General features: G+C 39.0%; 2 protein-coding genes across 2 annotated transcripts in view; one reads left to right on the plus strand and one right to left on the minus strand.

Annotated features, from left to right (window-relative positions):
- prkceb (protein kinase C, epsilon b) overlaps positions 1-7938 on the minus strand; it is a 133438-nt gene extending 125500 nt beyond the window's left edge. The window contains exon 1 of the mRNA XM_059566705.1: positions 6642-7938. Coding sequence (XP_059422688.1) covers positions 6642-6989 — 348 coding nt within the window. The 5' untranslated portion in view covers positions 6990-7938. The remainder of the gene's footprint in view (positions 1-6641) is intronic.
- A 2964-nt stretch (positions 7939-10902) lies between these two features.
- On the plus strand, positions 10903-20052 carry socs5b (suppressor of cytokine signaling 5b). The gene is made up of 2 exons (XM_059566706.1): positions 10903-11244; positions 17997-20052. The coding sequence occupies exons 1-2, from the start codon at positions 11163-11165 to the stop codon at positions 19703-19705; spliced, it is 1791 nt and encodes a 596-aa protein (XP_059422689.1). The 5' UTR covers positions 10903-11162; the 3' UTR covers positions 19706-20052.
- Positions 20053-20303: the final 251 nt, after the last annotated feature.

Below are 20303 nucleotides of genomic sequence, written 5' to 3' on the forward strand. Positions count from 1 at the left end.
AAAATATAAATTGGTCAATTTGCATTAAGTGTACAGTGCACATAACTGAACAACTAGTTAATAAAAAACACCCCAAAAATATAAATTCTATCATCATTTACTAACCCTCATGTTATCACAAAGCCAAAGTATGAGTAACTTTCTTCCACAGAACATAAAAGAAGATAAAAACAACTTTTCTTTCTTCTGTCATTTTAATGGCAGACAAAGAAAACGCAGGAAAGGTTGAATTTCTGGCACCTGCTGGACTGGAGTATGACAGACAAATGGCATGCACCATAATTTTACTGTTAAAATGGTTTAAATATTGCATTGTTTCTCACCTAAACCAACTGGAGGACTTTGAAAATGGTCATAAAGGCTACGTTCACACTGCAGGGCTTAATGCTCAATTCAAATTTTTTTTTAAAATTTAATTTTTTTGCAAGGCCGTTCACATTTCCAATTAAATGCGACCTTTTGTGATCTCCTGTGTGAACGTGAAATGACCCAGAAGTGATCCGCATGCGCAGAAGAGTACTCAACGGCCAACGACGTCACTCGTTGTTTGCGGAAGTAGCTAAACATGGATGTCAACAACAGTGTAGTCAACAGCGGAGCTCGTTTAGCAATATTAAAGTCCGGCATGGTTGTTGTTTATCTTCTCATTCCCGCCTACTTCAACGCAGAATTATGACGTTTGTAGCATATCAATGATGTATGGGTTGGATACATGTGACCTGGCCGTTCAGACGGAGGTCACATTTCAAAAGATCGGATACGTATCGGATTTAGGACCACATACCCAAGTGGCATGGGTCACATTTGAAAAGATCGGATCTGTGTTGTTCAGACTGTCATGAAAAGATCAGATACAGGTCGCATAGGGGCAAAAAAATCGGAATTGGGTCGTTTCAGCCTGCAGTGTGAATGTAGCCAAAGTCAGGTGTACTACTTTTGCTGTGTACTCACAATGTACTGCCACTGTGTTGAATACACTCAACCGAATATTTATCTACTGAATCTCATGTCTTCCACAAAAAATGTCTTCCATACTTGTTTGGAATTACATGATGGTGAGTAAATAATGGTATCATTTTACATTTTAAGTGAACTGCCCCTTTCATGCGCTGATGTCACTCCATTTTGGTGCTTGACTCAGAAAATCACAAAAGTACTAACACAATTTTTGATGCTGTTTCTCTCCACTGTTGTAGCTCCTTTGGGAGTGAATTTCAGTTTAAATGTTCTTTCGAAGACATTGCATTCGATTATGACATTTATTCATTCAGTCACCTGGCTTTGCAACATCAAAGAGTGAAAGAAAGATGGATGGATGAGAGAGAATGATGAAAAGTAAAAGAAAAGTAAAACGGATAGTCCTTCAAAGGCTTATTTTCTACTCTAATGTTGTACGAAACTCAATCAGAGTCAAAACACACAGCCTTTCCTTATGCACCTTTATGCAACAAGACTTTCATAATTACACATATCACATGCACCAACTTGTAAATGAGGACAAGATCTAGGCATTTCTGGCAGACTACAATCTCTGCCGCATTTGAGACCATAGTGTGTCCCATTCTTCATTTTAGCCTTCAGAAGGGAGCTTGTGAGCGCCACCTTTGCACCCGCTATGTGCCCTCGATGCGCACTTCTGCCAATCCTGCACTGAGTCGAGCTCCGCCGCAGACTTCAAAGCGGTGTCATGAAAGTATGGACTCAGAGAAATACCACAAGGGTTTAGGGTGTGCTTTGGGACAGAGCCATACATGTCACATGTAAATTTCATTTTGATTAGTTTTACAAAAAATGTAAGGTACTTTTTGTGAATTTTTTTTATTTGCTTTGTTTGAGAAAACATGAAAATATACAGTGACAATGTTTTTCATTTGATTTGGTCGAGTTAGTTTTGCATCAAATACTCTGTGGTTTTTGGTAATCGAGAACTGTCAGCAACAGCACATTTTCTCGCTTTCCTGAAATCAACCACACGCCAACAAACCAATGAGAATGTGCAACAATGATGACGATTCATATTTATTGAGCACAGGCGCCAAAGATGTTGTGGATCTGTTCACCCCAATCCCTCTGTAACTGGCACAGATTAGCAGAAAATTACAGACAGCTACATACATATTGCCTGCCTTTCTTTATGTTACACCACAACAATAAAAATTTAAAGTAATGTTAATATTTCACCGGTCCCCAAACCCATTCTCTCAAATGTCTTGAACAGTTGACAGCTTGCCCGGTTGAAAAAAAACTGCATATGCTGGTTAGGTTTTGAAGCATGGATGCTGGTTTGAGCTGGTTTAAGCTTGTCCTGAGCTGGTTATAAGCTGGTTATAAGCTGGTTATGAGCTGGTTTAAGCTGGTCCTGGTCAACTACAGTGTGTGCATAATTATTAGGCAAGTTGATATTCCGAATATATTTTTTCTGAGTCTGGAAGGTTTCTGGTTAAGGGAAAAGCTCTATCCATTTAATCTCTCTCAAGGAAAAACTAAATTTATTCTAAGTTTGACAGTCTACTTCCCTGTCCTCTAATTTACTTGGAGCTGCGAGAAAGAGGAAAAAGACACGGTTTAAAGTTTAAGTTGTTCTTCTAAAGCCAAGCGAACACTTAAAGACTCCTCGTCTTATGTTTTCCGTCATGTTGGTGCATGCATTACAAAACTGAATGCAGACAGATGCACTGTCTTAGTGTAGTAGTACAGTGTTCTGTTTGAATTAGTGTACGCATACCTTGTTAACGGAACTGAACATCATGAAAATCACAAACAACAACCAGTTCTCAACTCACAGCCCTACTGAGGGCAGATAAAGGACAGTGCAGACAGACATGGGGGGCATGTGGGATCAGCCCAACCTCTAACTTATTCTGAAGTTTACACAGCCGGCAGACCTCGGCCTTCACACCTCCAACTGGCCCCACCATGCAACTCTCAGTTAAAGCAAATGGAGATGAAAAGCTCCTGCAATGAGCTGCCTGGGATGAACAACATAACACTGACATGCCCTTTAGAACAAAATACGCCTACAACGTGCAAGTGCAGGCACGACCGAAGAGGAGCTGCCTTTGATATAGGTGTGAGTGTATTTGTGTGCATGTAAAGGGTTCGTGGGAAAATGGGTGACGGAGTAATTCTCGTAGTCTGACCAACCCTCTACAACCTTTCTCACACTTTAACACAAATTGCTTTTAAATTACGCAAATGCTGCCTGTGAGCATGTCAAATGCCGCGTTTCCACCGAAATTACCCGGAACATTTGTACCAAGAACTTCATTTCCGAGGAACTTTTTTCTCCCAGACCCGTTGCTTTCTGTGTTTCCACCACGGTGTAAAGTACCGGGAAGATAAGCAAATAGTCTGGTGACGTAGGTCTGCGCGTGTTTCTCAATACAAAGTACGCTGATTTTGGACTTGCATCCTCGGTAGTTCAGACTTTGCGCATTCGACTCGGGAGTGTGATCTCCACGTTCATTTAATCCGGTAATTCTGCAAACAGCGTAGTTGATAACATCAGTCAGCTCGCCTTGGCTACTGCAGTTTTCCTCACTGTATATTTACAATAAAACAAAATAGGATATCAAATACCACTGCCTTCTTTTGTTTTCATTTGAACATAATAACAGCTGCAGAAATGTACTTAGTTCAGGGATATGTGAATACAGCCATTACAATGAAATGAAATATTATATCAATTTAATAATAGATAAAAATAGATAAATTGAATACAGACCAAAGATAACATGTTAGATCACGTGGAGCTCACGTCTCCGAGATCGGCGAAAAACATTTTTAAATAAGCGCTGTCTTTATTAATAAACCACAGATTTGAGTTTTAAACAACTACATTCTTGCCTGAAATACTTTTAAAATTACATTTCATGACACAATAACAGTAATATTTTGAAAATGATCAGAATAAATGGTGGTAGAAATCACAATGCTGCGTGAACTCAACCAATCAGTATGTTTAGCGCCCAAGTCCCGGCCCCCGAAATTTCCAGAATTTTGAAAAAGTACTACCTCGCCAGCAGGGACTTTCTGAGGGGCATTTATTTAGTTCCTGGTTCCTGCAGTGGAAACACAACGAGTACCAGGCCAAGGTCCCTAGTTCCTGGGTAAAGTTCCTGCGGTGGAAACGCGGCTATAGCCTACCTCTGCACACATCTGTCCCACAGACTGATGCTCATTTTCCGTTCGTACACTATCAGGCACTTGCTTGTCTTGACAGATAGTCACTATGACACACACAGACACGCTCTGCCAGGAATCCAGCAGGCCTGAGGACGCTAGGCTTGGGTAGGGTTGCACCAAACATTTATATGTTCTTTCTTAAAATGGGAAATTCTCAGCAGGGGCTTAGCTGCTACTAGTTTTTTTGTAAATACTTCTCTGGTAAATTTGGTTGCATTGTTTGCTTTTAAAGCAAAACTATGTCGTAAAACCTCAGCGCAGTAATGTGTAATCATTTAATATGACATTTACCTTTACTGATCCAGTGAGCAGCCTAAAAAAATTAGCATTTCATTTTTACATTAATATGAGTTTGTTAAAGCATATTTTGCGACATGTAAACTCTTACAGGTAATAAATCAAATTACCATAATACATACATTTACATTCAGTAAGACTTTTAGTAGATGCTTTTATCCAGTGACTTAGGGAAAGTCACGAGCAATTTGTCATAAAAGTCTACAAATTTTAAGTATAGAGTTACAGTAGTATCTAAATCATTAATCATTTAAATACTGTACATTTTAATTATGTAAATTACAATATCTAAAATTAATTAAGGAGGATCAATAAATACTAATACAGCACATTTTGATATTTATTTATTTTATTTGTATTAATTGTTTTGCTAAAGAGCCACAAAGAAATCATTTAATCCATGATTTTTTCTTTGTGCTAAATATAACGAGCACAAATGTCAACATCCTCATATGCTGTATGTCTAGGAATTAAGTCACACCAAACATAAGCTCAGTGTAATTCATTAGATCAGCCATTTAATTCCAACCGCTATTCCTATATATCATATATATGTACAGTGTTTTTCAAGTAAATTTGGTTTTATGAAGCTTCGATGTCTAGTAAAGGTGTAAGGTGTAAATTAGTGCTCATGTAAGCCCCAGCTAGTGTAAGTTTCAACTTCGGACTGGTGTAACCAGCCCATGGTTTACTTGTTTGCATTGTCATTAACAACTGCAAGCAGAATTAACTTTGTGTGCTCTACCTAAGAAGCCCTCAACTTTTCATGTGTCAACAAACTGAAGATAGCCTATATATGGAAGTAAATTAATGGGAGAACAGATTTGCTTAAAGCATTGTTTGCAGCTTTAGTAAGAATTATAGAGAGCTGTTCGAAACAGAGCACATGAAAATGAGCTGTTTAAAAATGGTGTAAAATGACGTGAAAATTATGTAAAAGTTATAATTGCTGTCGAATAATTCAGCCATAATAATGGTGTGATTTTAGATGACTATGACTGTTTTCAGGTTAGTATCACTAAAATGTAGCTGCAATTAATATATTTCAGACTTGATATCCTACAAATCCTAATAAATATAATTCTGCATTAATCTTTATCTAGCCAGTCATGTTAAACATATTTTTATCATGTATTTTTAAAACGTTAGATTACCTGACAAAAATATCAGATGTACAAATACCGTCCTGACATCAACAGATTAAAAGATGCAAGTTGTCCAACCATTTGGCATCAGATTATCACATGTCTGCATTAATGATGGCTGCATGGCTCTTGGCAGCTGCAGAAATATTTATGACAGGCAGCCAACCTCTTTCGTCGTCTCTATGCAACAGGGGTTATCTGAGCATTCATCTGAGGCCTTTGCAGCAGAAATGATGCAGGTGGCATCAGAGAAAGAGGAAAGCACAAAGTACCTGCTGCTAGTTCATACATGTCTTTTCATTTTGGTGTAACCATCTTTTGAATATTTAAGTTGTTTACCAAGTGCAATAAAATTGTACAGGTTTTCATTCTGTCATTCTGTTTTCATTCTGTCATTTGGCGCCACAAATACAAATATCTTAATACAGTTTCTAGCAATTTCTTTGTAAGACAAAACACTTTTTTTGGTAGCGTGTTTGTTATTTAAATTTATGATGAATATTATATTTTCTTGAGTATCAACGTATTGTTCTATACTGATAGCAATGAAAAGTTGTGTACAGAGGTTGCTTCCTCGGGATAACACGAATTCTGTTTGCTAACATCTATTTGGCAACAGGTGATGCCTCATCTGACTTGAAACTTAACTTTTGTTGTTACTGAAATTTTAACAAACACTGAAAAGCAAATACACGTGTATAGCCTATATAAACAATAAGCACTCTTAAGAGCCCTCCATCCATGCTTCCACTGAAGCATCCAGCTGTTGGTAGTGTTTTGGAACATGGAAGCCAGTTTCTAGCTGGTCATTTGCTAGTGCAAGCTAGTAGACTGGTTTAGACCAGCAACAAACCAACTACCAGTTAGTACTGCTGGCTTTGGAATATGGTTGCAGTTAATGATCAATTCTTTAACCATGTTCCAAATCACAGCTGCCATTAAAATGGATTTTCCAACATGGTTAGAGGCACCCTCCATAATTCGCCCAATGAAATATCCACAAAAAGACATTACCCAGTCCTCGAAGTGTTTGCTGTCGTTTTGCAGCAGTTCCTCGAATTGAATGGTGCAGTTGGCTACAAAGTCGTCGTAGCCAATCGGCGCGTCGTGAAACACGGACAGCTCGATCCTGCGGCCGTCGTGCACCTCGGTCACAAACTCATCGTGCCAGACGGGACTGTTGGTCTTCTGCTTGGTCGAGGTCTGCCCCACGCGAAAATCATCTACGTTGAGGGCGATGTACGTGTCCAGCAGGAAGGTTTGCGTCTTGGGGCCGACGGCGTGTCTCAGAGACCATGCTGTGGGCTTCAGGTCCAAAGCCTCGCAGATCTTGATCTTCAGCAGACCGTTAAAAAACACCATGGCCACTATTGAAAGGTTTAGTAACAATATTCCGCTTCAGAGCCTGGTTAATTATTCAACCAGTGTATGCCACGGTGGACCGGTTTGTGATTGTTTATGAAATAACGGTAAATGCTCTTCTTCGTCCTCGTGGATCTGCATGCAAAGTGTAGAAGGTCCTCCTGACAGAAAGGGAATCTATTGCTATGACCTACGGACAACCTGCATGTGATCTTGAAGCTGTCCAAACGGCGCTGTAGGCAGTCGGCAATGCCAGTTGAATTGAAAAAGGACAGCTACAGTGTTTCAACAGGCATTCCTCACCTCAGAATTCGCCAGAAATATAAGCTGGGTCTCCTCAGGGTGAGCAGCCCGTTCCCTCGTCTGAATGGAGCGCTGGATGTGTCTCCTCCGCGCATTGGGAGGAAAGTTATCTCCGCAAATGCGTCTTTCGGTTCGCCCCAGACAGGAGAACCAGTGTTTACGGGTTCCGTACTCACTTGCTTTTTCCAAGATCCTTGTTTGTCCGTCGGTATTCAGTTTCCTGCAGACCTGCCTCTTTTTCTCCCGACTGTGTGTGTGTTTATGTGTCTGAAGGCTGGTCCAGGAAATGCGCAAAACACGTCAGTTGTTGCGCGGAGAGGGCTGAGTGAGTGCTGCACTGGAGCGGCCCTGCTGGAACCGCTGCTTCGGCGCTCTGGTCAAGCATCACCCACAGGGCTGTAAAGAAGAACGTGTGTATGTGTGTGTGAATACCAAGTGTGAGTAATGCACCCTGCTGAAGTCATGTAATGAATGACGGACCGTATGAAGACCACAGGTGTCTCAATTCTCAGTCATTTTTACTTGTTTGTATCATTAATGATTGTTTGAAATTACATGATCTACCTACATTCGACTGGCATTTCAGTAGCAATGTATGGATGTGATCCTCTTCTTGCATAAGGTTGTTTACAATGATGTACTGTGAAAACTGCAGTGGAAAACAAATTGTTTAATTTAATTATTGTAGCAAGTTAAGTGGATGCAAGCCAAGATGAACTAATATTAGGTTACAGTGTGTATCTGCAGCAAAAAAAGGTAAAAGTATATATTTTTTATGTATCTTCTACATTGAAATGGGTAAATAATAATTAAATAATTATAAAAAATAATTTGAAACACTTTGACAAGTTCTTGAAAATGTGATGTTGAGGTCCTTCTCAACATCAATATTCAGCCAAAAGCGCCACCTCGTGGATGGAATTTCTATTACACCATAGATGATGTTTGATGATCAAATGAAGAAATTATAACTAATGTCTGCTGCCTACTGTTGCATCATTCATTTAAATGTCAGTGTGCCATCAATGGCGTCATGAAAGCACATATACATTTCTTAAGCGTGCTTTACAAATGCTTCCCTGTTCTCTTTTCTTGAGGTGCTTCATAGTGTAGAACATTTAGGAATGATTTAGAATGATTTAGGAAACAGCTTTTGCTCAGGGGGAAGATAAAATGGGATAGAGGAGCTCAGTGTCTAACATTTAAACAACTTTTAATTATAACGATTAAGATTAAAATCGCATTAAGTGAGTTACAAAAATCCAGTAGATGGCAGTGTCTTTATAGAAGTATTGGGTGGACAGTTACTGAATCTGCAGTATATTGCTTTGTCTTCAGAACTGTTAGAATCTTTTAAAGAGAAGATCCCTCGATGAGGTTAATTCAAAGAAATTGTATATGAGCATACATACAAATCCCATTCTCAAATCTGCTAAATGTATCAAGTGTGTATAATTTAAAAAGATAAAAGAGATACAGAAAGATTTTGGGTTACAGGTAAAATATAACCCTCCATATTTTGGTTTATGATGTAACCATAAGTATGTTTGCTGAGTTCACATAACTAGATTTGCAGTGACCAATAAGGCTGAGCCACTGGAGAAATATTAATTAGTGTAGAGCATATCCCTCTATGGATAAAAGCACCAGAGACCCTCTGAAAGTTGACCAAGAACTGTTTTTATGAACTTATTGTCATTAATGTAAGCGCAATTATAGGTCAGGATCACTAAAGTGCAAAATTATGAATAATACTGGGATAATATCTACTATTAAAATTACATCACATATATATTAAATCCCATAGTACAGATTTCTCCGTTTAATGTATTTCATTTTGAGCTGTGTGTCCTTTTGTTTCAGACACAATAATTAGATGAGTGATGTCTGCTGGAGCATGAATGGTGATGTTGTTTCAACATCAGGACTTTCCCTTTAGGCTGATTCTCAGCCTGCAATGACATTAGTCGAAGATGTTCTAGCTCGCACTATACGGCCTCACACGAGTCTAGCATGTGGTGTGACTCCAAATGATGACATCACCAGTAGGAGGAAAATGAATGCCCCTTTGAGACACTGATAGTGCAGGGTTTATGAGTGTGTAGGCTCTATGTTGTAAGAATAGAAGCGGCCACTTAGGGCTCTTTGAGGGTCTTAAAGCTTACTTCATTCCACCCCCAAAATGTCAGCATCTATGTTCATACACTTAGTGCATTAGAAATCACTGTCTGCAACTGCCAATAGTGGAAATCAGACCTCTGTGGACAATGCTTCTTTGTTTGAACATAAATAGACACATGAAAGGCCGTTCTGAACAAACTTAAACCTCATGACCAGAATCATATGTAACATGGCACATTCAATTTTGTGCATCAGTTCGGATTATGTAAAAAAATAAAAATAGCTCATAACATTCCCCATATGTGAATTAGAAACAGTATCTTCTCTAATAAATCATATAGGCACACATTTATGGGTGAGCATTTTTTCCCTTTATGAGACTTCTAGTGTCTCATAAAACACAGTATTTGCTATCTGATTATACAGAAGAAAAAAATATGTAAAAACAGGTCGCAATGTACTCTATTAAAATGAAATAAGTTTCCATATTTATTTTTTACAGATGTTTTACCTGTATTAGAATTTTGCATTTGATTACATTTGTTTAGGGTCAACAGAAATGTCCATAAAACTACTAGATAATGTCCTGGCAAAATTATAAGTACATTTTCGTTTTTTTTTTTTTTTCATTTTTTTCATACACATCTCAAATTAATTGTAGTTAAACAGCATTCCATTAAATGACTTTTTTTTTTTTTTTTTTAAAAGGTGTAATAAAAGAATAATTGCTTAAAAACTCTTATGATTTTATGTATCCTAAATATGCAAAAGAAATAAAAGAACACACTTTGACAAAAGCAGCTTGATTGATGATGCATAGTAATAATAATAATATAATTATAATTCACTGTTCTACAAAATAATAATCTAAACATGTTTTTATTATTATAAACATTTATTAAATATTTATTATTTATTTAATTGATATAACTGGATAAAATAAATATGAACAAATATTTTGCTTTTGAATGCTTAAGCCATTTATTTTTTATTTGTGTGTGTGTGTGTGTGTGCTGTCAAATTATTAATCGCGATTAATAAGAAAATAGTAAAAAATCTAAAATAAAAGTGTTTGTTTACATAATATGTTTGTACTGTGTATATTTATTATGTATATATAAAGACACAAACAAATGTACAGTACACACACATTATGCAAACTCTTATGTAATGTTATGTATTGGATGCGATTAATCCCGATTAATCGTTTGACAGCATATGGTAATTAGTTTTGATATTGTCAACATTTCCTTTTTAAGATTTAATGACATTATGGATCACTCTCTCATTGATAAGCAATACACAAACACACACTACTGAGCTGTTAAAGGCAACAGATGGCTACTTTGCCTGATTGACTATAATCATTAATCATTCATCCCGCGGCACTCATGCATTATCTCGTGCCTCCACGTTTTCAGGGTGGCAACCGAGGCAACGCTCTCTCGATCTGAGATCTCATTGGCTAGCCATACGCTCGTCACTCCCCCATCCGTCGGAAGTGCGTTCTCCTCCTGCGTCTCAACTACAGTCTGAACCCGCCTGCGAGCTCACGCTATCGGCCTCTTCCTCGCGCGTTTGCTCGGTTTGTCAGGCAGAAGCACGGGCTTGGTGGATCGGAGATCTGGCCTCGGATTATGCTGCCATTCCAACCGACCAGAAGGATGTGGGATTCAGCTGCTCTCCTGCTTTTAAAAATCCAACCTCAGGAACGAACACGTCTGTGTTTAATTCGCCAGGGCTGAGCGTATGTGGGACAGTAGCGAGTCTAACAGCCTTCAGACAAAAGACGGCTGCGAAGTAATATTCACCAAAAAAAAAAAAAAAAAGCGTAAGTACTCCAGTTTGCGGTGTCCGCGCTCTGCATTACAATGCGCCGTGCTTTGCGTATTCTAACGCGTTTTTTTTTATCCGATTTTATGCGTGATTTAATGTAACGGAACGCGAGTGATGTCACCGCTGCTTTTGCATGTTTCCCTTCTGGGAATGTTACAATGTAGCATTCCAACAGATTCTAGTGTGTGAGTCTCTCTCTCTCTCTCTCTCTCTCTCTCTCTCTCTCCCTTCCACGTTGCTCACTCACTCGATACCTGCTCGTCACTTAAAAACCTGAAATTAAAATCACCACAAACATAGCACACGTTTGATATGAGTGTTAAGTGTCCGTCTGTGTTCAATAATATGAGCGTTGTGGGAAGGAAGGCTAGACAGTAGGCTATACATTACTGTAGCATTTGCGATTATATTCTCAACTGACCTCTTCGTACAACAATACAAACAAACGAAGCTACTGAATCTACTTCGTAGCAGTCAGAAGGTTCAGTTTCTTATCATTGTCAGCTGCATGTTGTTTGCAGCTAACTGATATAACTTGGGTCCTAGTTATGCTACTTAAAACGTGTCTAGTCCACTTCAAGATATTGTGTTGAAAATTATGAGTGAGGGAAAGTGTAAATTTTGACTTTTCCCCACATTATTGCAGTAATTTTAAATGCTTGTTGTGAAATTATTATTATTATAAGTACAGATTCTCCATGTATTCACCTCAGAAATGGGGTTGACGTGAGTTTTTACATGACTGTTTCAATTGTACTTTTGCCCAGTTGTTTGGCACTCTGAATTCGCAGAATATTTAAGTTGGTAAGGTTACGTCACAGGATACGCTCTTGCCCCAAGTCATTCCACGTCTTTGTCTCTGAAAGTAATGTTCCACAAATAACTATTCTTTACTTTTTTCCTTCGTTTTTTTTCTCCTTTTGAAAGAAAACACACTTCCGCCCCTTAATGCTGTCCAAAAGCCAGGCCACTCATCTGGACCCCATGAGAATAGGCGTGTCGAACTGAGAGAAATTGCAGAGGATATTTTCTGGCTTTAATATGAGGCTGCTTAACAGCGGTAGTCTAACTTTGTCCAATTTTTCTCTTTAGGGTGAAGCACTTGGGTGTAGTTTAGCTGCTACTTCAGAAGGTCCTTATAGTGGATAAACAGATCATAATACACAAATAATCTATGCTTTGATAATAACTTTTTTTTGTTATTGCTAAACTGTAATAGTTTAAATTTAAATATTGTGCATTTGAATAGTTTAAATGTGCAAGATTACCTATTACATTTTTGATTACGATTTTACGATTTTGATTTTAGCACCATGTACATTTCTAATTGTTTCTCAGTTTGGAGCAAAGTTGGACTGCATTTAGTTATGCAAGATAATTAAAGTGACTGGTTAGTTTCATGTGTTGATTAATACAGTTCTGCAGAACGCTTAAACATTTTCTGTTATTATACTGTTTATTTGTGTTGTCATGTCTGTAGTTTCAAACTCTCTTTTCTCAATCTTACTCATGCACTGCTTCCTAACTCTTGCTACACATTGCAATACCTTCAAGTAATCCATGTATGATTTATTATTTCCAAGGTAATATTAGCATAAATAATCAATACAAGCTTATGAGGCACTTCTTTAGAATGCCTTAGAGTCTCCTTTTGATATCTGATTAGAAAAAATGAGTACACACTACACAGGGTAGAGGTAGATGAGCTGCTGAGCTCATGACACTCATTCACAATGGCACTTCATCCACATACTCTTGACCCACACCGCCAAATTGAAGTGCCTTTATGCAGGAGAGCTACACAAGAGGAGTTTCACATCCCAAACTGCTGGTCTGATAATGACATGTGCTTGAGCTCTGGCCTTGTTAATTTTGGGGAACTCTCGTGCTTTTCTGCATTTTCTCCTCCAAGAGAGTTGGATCAGAGCAGTTTTTGAGAGAAGACAAACTGTCCCTATTTGACCGTCTAATTAGGAGTCTGAAGAAAAGGCTTCTGAAGAGAACTTACACAAGACATGCACAGTCACAGAAGTGAGAGTTATCCAACTGTTCTCATTATGTCTCATCTCTGCACTCATTTATTAGCAGAAAGAATGGCAAGAACGAAAAAAACAATTTGTTTGCTGAGGATGCATTGACATGTAGTGTATCTGTCGGTGTACTCAAAGGAATAGTTCACCCCCCCCAAAAAAAATGTGGTTTGGGGCCATCCAAAATATAGGTGAGTTTGTTTTTTCATCCCAACAGATTTGGAGAAATGTATTAAATTCCATCACTTGCTTATCAATGGATTCTCTGTAGTGAATGGGTGCCGTCAGAATAGGAGTCCAAACAGATTATAAAAACATCACAATAATCCACAAGTAATTCACACAATTCCAGTCCATCAATTAATGGCTTGTTTGTAAGAAAGAAATCAATCATTAAGGCATTTTTACTTTAAATCCTCTTTTTCGACCAAGAGTCCATAACACCTCACCAGTGAAAAAAAAAAGTCCATCCCTTGTCCTCTCACATCAAAATCCAACCACATATTTGTTTAGACTCTTTTTGCATGTAAATTTTGAGATGACTTTTTCACTGGGGAAAGCAATATTATGGATTAAAGACTACTGTTTTGCCAGAATTGACTGTCTAAAGTTAAAAATGTGTTCTTGGTGGAATTATTTCTTACAAATATGCAACTTTTCATTTCACAAGACGTTAATTGAGGGACTATAGTCATGTGGATTACTTGTGGATTATTGTGATGTTTCTAATGGCACCCATTCACTGCAGATGATCCATCGGTGAGCAAGTGATGTAATGCTAAATAAACTCTTGTACATCATGGATGGTCTGAGGGTGAGTCAGAGGTGGGTAGAGTACCCAAAAACTGTACTCAAGTAAAAGTACTTCTAGAAATATTTACTCAAGTAAAAGTAAAAGTACTGGTCTTGAATAGTTACTTGAGTAAGAGTAAAAGAGTATCGGATAAAAAATCTACTCAAGTAGTTAGTTACTAGTTACTTTGGGTCATATATACAGAGCCTATTTTTATTTAGATATATAGATAAAATGTATGTAATGTATGTGTGCGTGTATAAATGTATATATTTCATCAGCCTTTACTCCAATTTATGTAATTTATTATAAAACCCTGTCTGTTTACTTAAGTAACAGATATAGGTGTCATGCCATAACATATTTTTAATACGACTGACTTTATATTAAATGTGAATTTAACATTGAAAGTTAATGTGATATAAATATTGCTACTAATCTTTCATTGTTCAGAAAGAGAGCAAATAACATTTACATTATTAAAGATAATTTTCACTGACAGTCTAGATTTCAATCACTCTCAGAAACTCCCATTAAAATCACTTAAACTGTTAACACTGTGAAATCAATATCTTAATTAAAGATTCGTACACACATCTGCACTTTGTTGTTTCTGACGAAAGAATTCGCCAGAAAGAGGTATTCAGTCAGTGAGCGAGTGAAGGAAGCACCGGCATTTTAGCGATGACTCATCTGAACGCCTCTGATTGGCCAATGCTTTAATAAGCTCAAAAGAATCATGTGTGATTGGTTATAATGCGCAGCGCTGTATAAACGCATCTATCTCTGGCTAAGTGCCAGCAAGCAATCACAGATCTGAATTTAGCAGCTGATGATATGACTTGCTGAACGTACTCGCACCGGTGTGATTGTATTAAAATTAATAAAATCTTAATCGGCTATTTTTTGTCTTTTGGAAGCTGCATTCAACTTGACTCCCCTCTGTTATAAGCCACACACATACAACAAACTAATGTCACCGTGGTATCATGTACTGTAATCGAATGTAGCCCAAGTTATTACCTGTTAAACAGTAGACAGCACACGCGGTGTTCATCTAATAAGGATCTCCATCGCTAGCAAATAATAGCCTTTGCAGATTTCAATTCAGTGCAGTTCCAGCCACGTTTTCAACGCTCTTTCTGTTCTTAAACCTTACAACACCGAGTGAACCACTTCAGACGCTCAGCGCGTGCGGCAGGGAACTGAACGACTCATTCAAACTGATTCATGAACCAATTCACTCGTTTGCCAATTGGTTTGATCAAGCCTTTGAACAGAATTGACTCAAAAGAATGAATCATTCGCTAATGGGCATCGCTCATTGCCCAGAGAAAAGTAGACGGCGCGTCTGGAATAAACTGAAGCATTTATAACATTTATTGCATTAAGATAAAGTAACGAGAGGAGCGTCGCCCACAGTAACGAAGTAAAAGTACAGATTTTTCCCCAAAAATTTACTCAAGTAAGAGTATAAAGTACCCATCTTTAAATATACTCCGAAAAGTATTAGTTACCCCAAAAAATTACTCAAGTAAATGTAACTTGTTACTACCCACCTCTGGGGTGAGTACATTTTCAGTAAAAGCCAGTTTAGTGATGCACTGTTTCTTATCAAAAATAATTTAGCCAAGAAAATAAAAATAAAGTTTGCCATCAAGTTTCAGTAACTGTGTAATCAATGCCATTCAAGGTGTTGTGTTCTCAGATGAAAAATGAAAATAGTCATAGTAAAGTTCTTCAGCAATAAGCAGCTCTTGATATTTCAACCAAACAAATTTTACATATTGCCTTTAAATTAAAAACCTGTTTAAAATCTTGTGTATCTTGAAACGGACACAGTCAAATGGATGTTTCTGTCAATGGTTTCAGCCCTCCAAAACTATTAATTTCATTCCAAAAAAGTATGTTTTTGCAGTTTTGGCTGAATATTTTTGGTTGCATCACTTATTATATTTGCATTCCCTTTCATTGCATGGAAATGCATGGGCATTTTGGTTAATATCTCTTTGTGTAATGGAAGAAAAAAAAATATATGGAGAAAGAAAGAAAATTAAACAACATGAGGGTGAGTTAACGATGAAAAAAAAAGTTTTCAATTAGTGTCTGTGAAGAAACTCATTCTCAGAAATGTTCTACACAAAGTTATTTCACCTTTGTTTTCCCAGGAACATTTTGGAGAGAATACCCGCTCTGTGCATTCATTCTTGGAAGCCAAAGCTGTTTGTTTTTGTGAAAGTGATTTGCAGTCAAAAGAAAATTATGCCAACTACCATGGAAAAAAAACAAACAAGGCTGATGCATATTATATTGCAGTGCATTAGATATGTATTTGGAGGCTGAAAGGGTAGAGTTAGAAGAAAAAAAAGCGTGTGAAAAAATAAAAGATTCCATGTCTCATCATGTCATATATTTGAAGTGTAATATGAATGTTACTCTGCAGGTGCAACGTTGTTTTTTGGTTGGCAATCAGCTACAGTAAATGTGAAAATGTTGATTTAATGTGCGTTTGCCAAAGATCAACTTCTCATCACTTAAACATTTAATGAAACCTTTAGAATTGTTGCTGGAATAAAACTGGATAATTGGGTAGCTTAGAGCATTGGTGCTTGAAGCTCTAGATCATTGGATGGGTTCAGTCCAAAGCCCTATCTCAGTGTGTCAGTATTTATTATGTAACTCTCTGCATAAAATCTTGCTGCTCTTTCCTGGCATATTTAAAGTCATTTACCATTTCAGAAAGGCTTAACTTGTACCAGATAGTTTAAATTTGCTGTCTTTGATATGTTACAAAAAATCAAACATGTTGAAACATTATGATACACAATAGCTTTAATTAACTTTTGTAGGCTCTGTGATTTATTTTATTTTCTTTTTGTGCATTTGTCCTGTTGATACATTTTGTGTTGCTACATTCCATGTAACGTTGAGTGTTGGTATGATTTGGATATGAGAATAATGTCCCATAGAATCCAGCCTGTCCAGAACTTTTTGGAGTTGCTGGAAGATTTTTTGTAAGCTTATGAGATTGCCTGTTCAAATATTAAGTTCTCCTTTTAAATCATATGTATTATCCTGGCCTTAGACTAGTCAGCTATATATTTTGCTCTGTGAAGATGATACGTTTGGTCTTCTCTTATAATGGGGTGATCTGAGCTTGATCTGCCGGTGGCCTCAATTTAGCATAATTTGTGCAGTGCAACCACAGTGTTTTAAACAAGATCAGCACTTTTTGTTCCTGAAAAAGGGAACAGAAACCACCCCTCAGACATAATTTTTCTTGTCATTCTGCATGTTCTCTGTCTGTGCTCCCCCTATCCATTCTTCTTTACCTCTCTGTTGTGCATTTTGAGTGTGTATGTGTCTGCTGCCATGACAGTGAAAGTTCTTGGTCAGGTCCAGACTGGCTCAGTAATACAGTACATACCAGCAGATCAGCTGGGAGCAGATCCCTCAGTTCATTTATAGCCATGGCCTTGTGTCAATGCATGCCTGCCTGACAACTCTGTGCTAACTGTACCACCCCTGCACCCAACCAACGTATACATGCTCTTTGTGTCTAAAATGATGCACACATTTTTTGTTTCACATTCCATTTTGTCAAACTACCATCTTAACATCGCCCTAAAATTAACAAACATCTAACAAAGGGATCTCCAACCATACTCCTGGAGATCTACTGACATCCAGACTTCAGTTACAACAATGCTCCAGCACACCTGTCTGTGATTTATCAAGTAGCCGTGAACACACTGATTAGTTGCTTCAGGTTTGTTTGATTGGTGGATAGTAGCTCTCCAGGAGCAGGGTTGGAGACCCCTGGTCTAACATTTCTTATCCATTATACACCAAGATAACATCACAAGTCTCTGATTTATGAACAACAACAAGATTTTAATCTCTAATTCTTTGTTTCTCTGATAGGTTGTTGTCTCCATTCTATGGAGAAAGTGGGCAAGATGTGGGGTAACCTCAGGACTCGATGCCAAGCCCTCTTCCACAACGATGGCTCAGAGTCCCATCTGTGTAGCCAGGATTTAGATTGTGTCCACCGTGTGGTGGACTTGGGCAGGGGAACACATGCAGAACCCTATGAAAGTAGGTCTTTCACACCCTCACGGACCTTGTCACCACTCCCATTGGTTCCTGGAGGCGGTAGAAGCCATAACTGTGTGGCAGATATTCCCCAGATAGTAGAAATCTCCATTGACAAAGAGAGCGAGGATGCACGGAGGGGTCCCCTTGTCCGTAGGGACTCCTACTCACGCCACGCTCCCTGGGGAGGTAAAAAGAAGCATTCTTGCTCAACTAAAACACAAAGTTCACTTGAGGTTGACAAGCGAACAGGGCGCTCAAGGGGAAGTACAGCTAGGAGGGAGCGTCACTATGGAGTTAGCTCTATCCAAGAGATTAATGATTCTGTAGGAGCTGGCAGCAGTGGGCGCAGCCTTAGCACCCGTTCTCTACGACAACGACTTAGGGAAACCGTAGGCTTGTGCCTTCCTCTCTCCACACAGCGCCGCTCTCAGTCAGCCAAAGGCCAGGTGTCCACCAAACGTAAGATCCACCTTACTGAACTCATGCTCGAAACATGCCCTTTCCCACCCGGGTCAGATCTGGCCAACAAGTGGCACCTAATTAAGCAACATACGGCGCCAGTAAGCCCTCATTCCTCAACTGCTCTTTTAGATGCATTTGATTCGGCACATCCATCCCCTGAGGACGAGGAGGAGAGGCTGCGTGAACGGCGTAGACTTAGCATAGAGGAAGGAGTGGATCCCCCTCCAAATGCACAGATCCATACGCTGGAAGCAACTTCACAAAACTCTTCCCTCTATAAACTGGGACCAAAGATGGCTCCTGGTGTTTTGGAAGGACTTGGTGAGGGCAGAAGTCTGGGGAAAGTCTCCTCTATTTCTGGGGGCTTATCGGGGATTGCCACACAGGTTGCAGCAAGTATGGCAGTGCCATCGCACACTGTTGACTGTGACTCTGAGGAAGACTCAACTACTCTTTGCTTACAGACACGGAGGCCCAAGCAGAGGCATGCTTCTGGGGACACTCACTGCTCCAGACAGTTAGGGCCTTGGAAGGTCCACACGCAGATTGACTATATTCATTGTTTGGTGCCTGACCTACAAGCCATAACTGCTCTTCCTTGTTATTGGGGGGTGATGGACCGGTACCAAGCAGAGGCACTGCTGGACGGACGACCAGAGGGCACCTTCCTGTTACGTGATTCTGCTCAGGAGGACTACTTGTTTTCCGTTAGCTTTCGACGTTACAATCGTTCACTGCATGCTCGCATTGAACAATGGAATCACAACTTTAGCTTTGATGCACATGACCCTTGTGTCTTCCACTCTTCCACAGTAACAGGCCTGCTGGAGCACTATAAAGACCCCAGTGCCTGTATGTTCTTTGAGCCCCTGCTCACTGCTCCCTTACACCGGACTTTCCCTTTCAGCCTTCAGCATCTGGCACGAGCTGCCATCTGCAGACACACCACCTACGATGGCATTGGTGCCCTGCCACTGCCTCCAACCATGCAGGACTTCCTGAAGGAGTATCACTACAAACAGAAAGTCCGTGTCCGCTGGCTAGAGAGAGAGCCACCACTCAAGGTCAAATGAGGTCTGGCTCTGTGCCCAAGAGAGGCAGGATTGTGGGCAAGAGCTTTGTCGCCAGAGGAGTATGTGGCTCATATTATCCATCACATAGCTGGCTTTAGATACACAGCAACATAGGATGTTATGAACTTCCAGCAGTTTTTTCCCTGTTAATACTACACATGAAAGCCATACAAATGTTTCAGTGCAGTACATTATGTCAAGCTAGCTTAAATGCTGAAGTGTCAAGCATGCCAGGAATCAGATGGTCTTATTCTCTCTAATCTTTTCCAATGACCTTATCCTTTGGATCTCCACCATCCTGCCCGCATGCCCCTTTCATTCTGTCTTCTAGTGTTTTACACTATTTTGAATAGCCTCTTTTGTCAGGCAAATGGATCAACAGAATTTTAGTCCACTGATTAAAATATATTCAAGTAATCTTGGAAGTCTTCATACCTGAAATATCTGCTACTTCTAATAATTTGAAGTTAAATATCTAGTCACGTAAACCATATGCCTATTTGCTAAGTCATGGCTAATCTATCAGCAATACCTTCAAGATACTTTACAGTGACCTCCTACAAGTGTCAAGTTCCCTGAAGCAGCACTTGTTAAGCCT

Source organism: Carassius carassius, chromosome 14 (assembly GCF_963082965.1).
Source record: "Carassius carassius chromosome 14, fCarCar2.1, whole genome shotgun sequence".
In the NCBI taxonomy this organism is placed as follows: domain Eukaryota; kingdom Metazoa; phylum Chordata; class Actinopteri; order Cypriniformes; family Cyprinidae; genus Carassius; species Carassius carassius.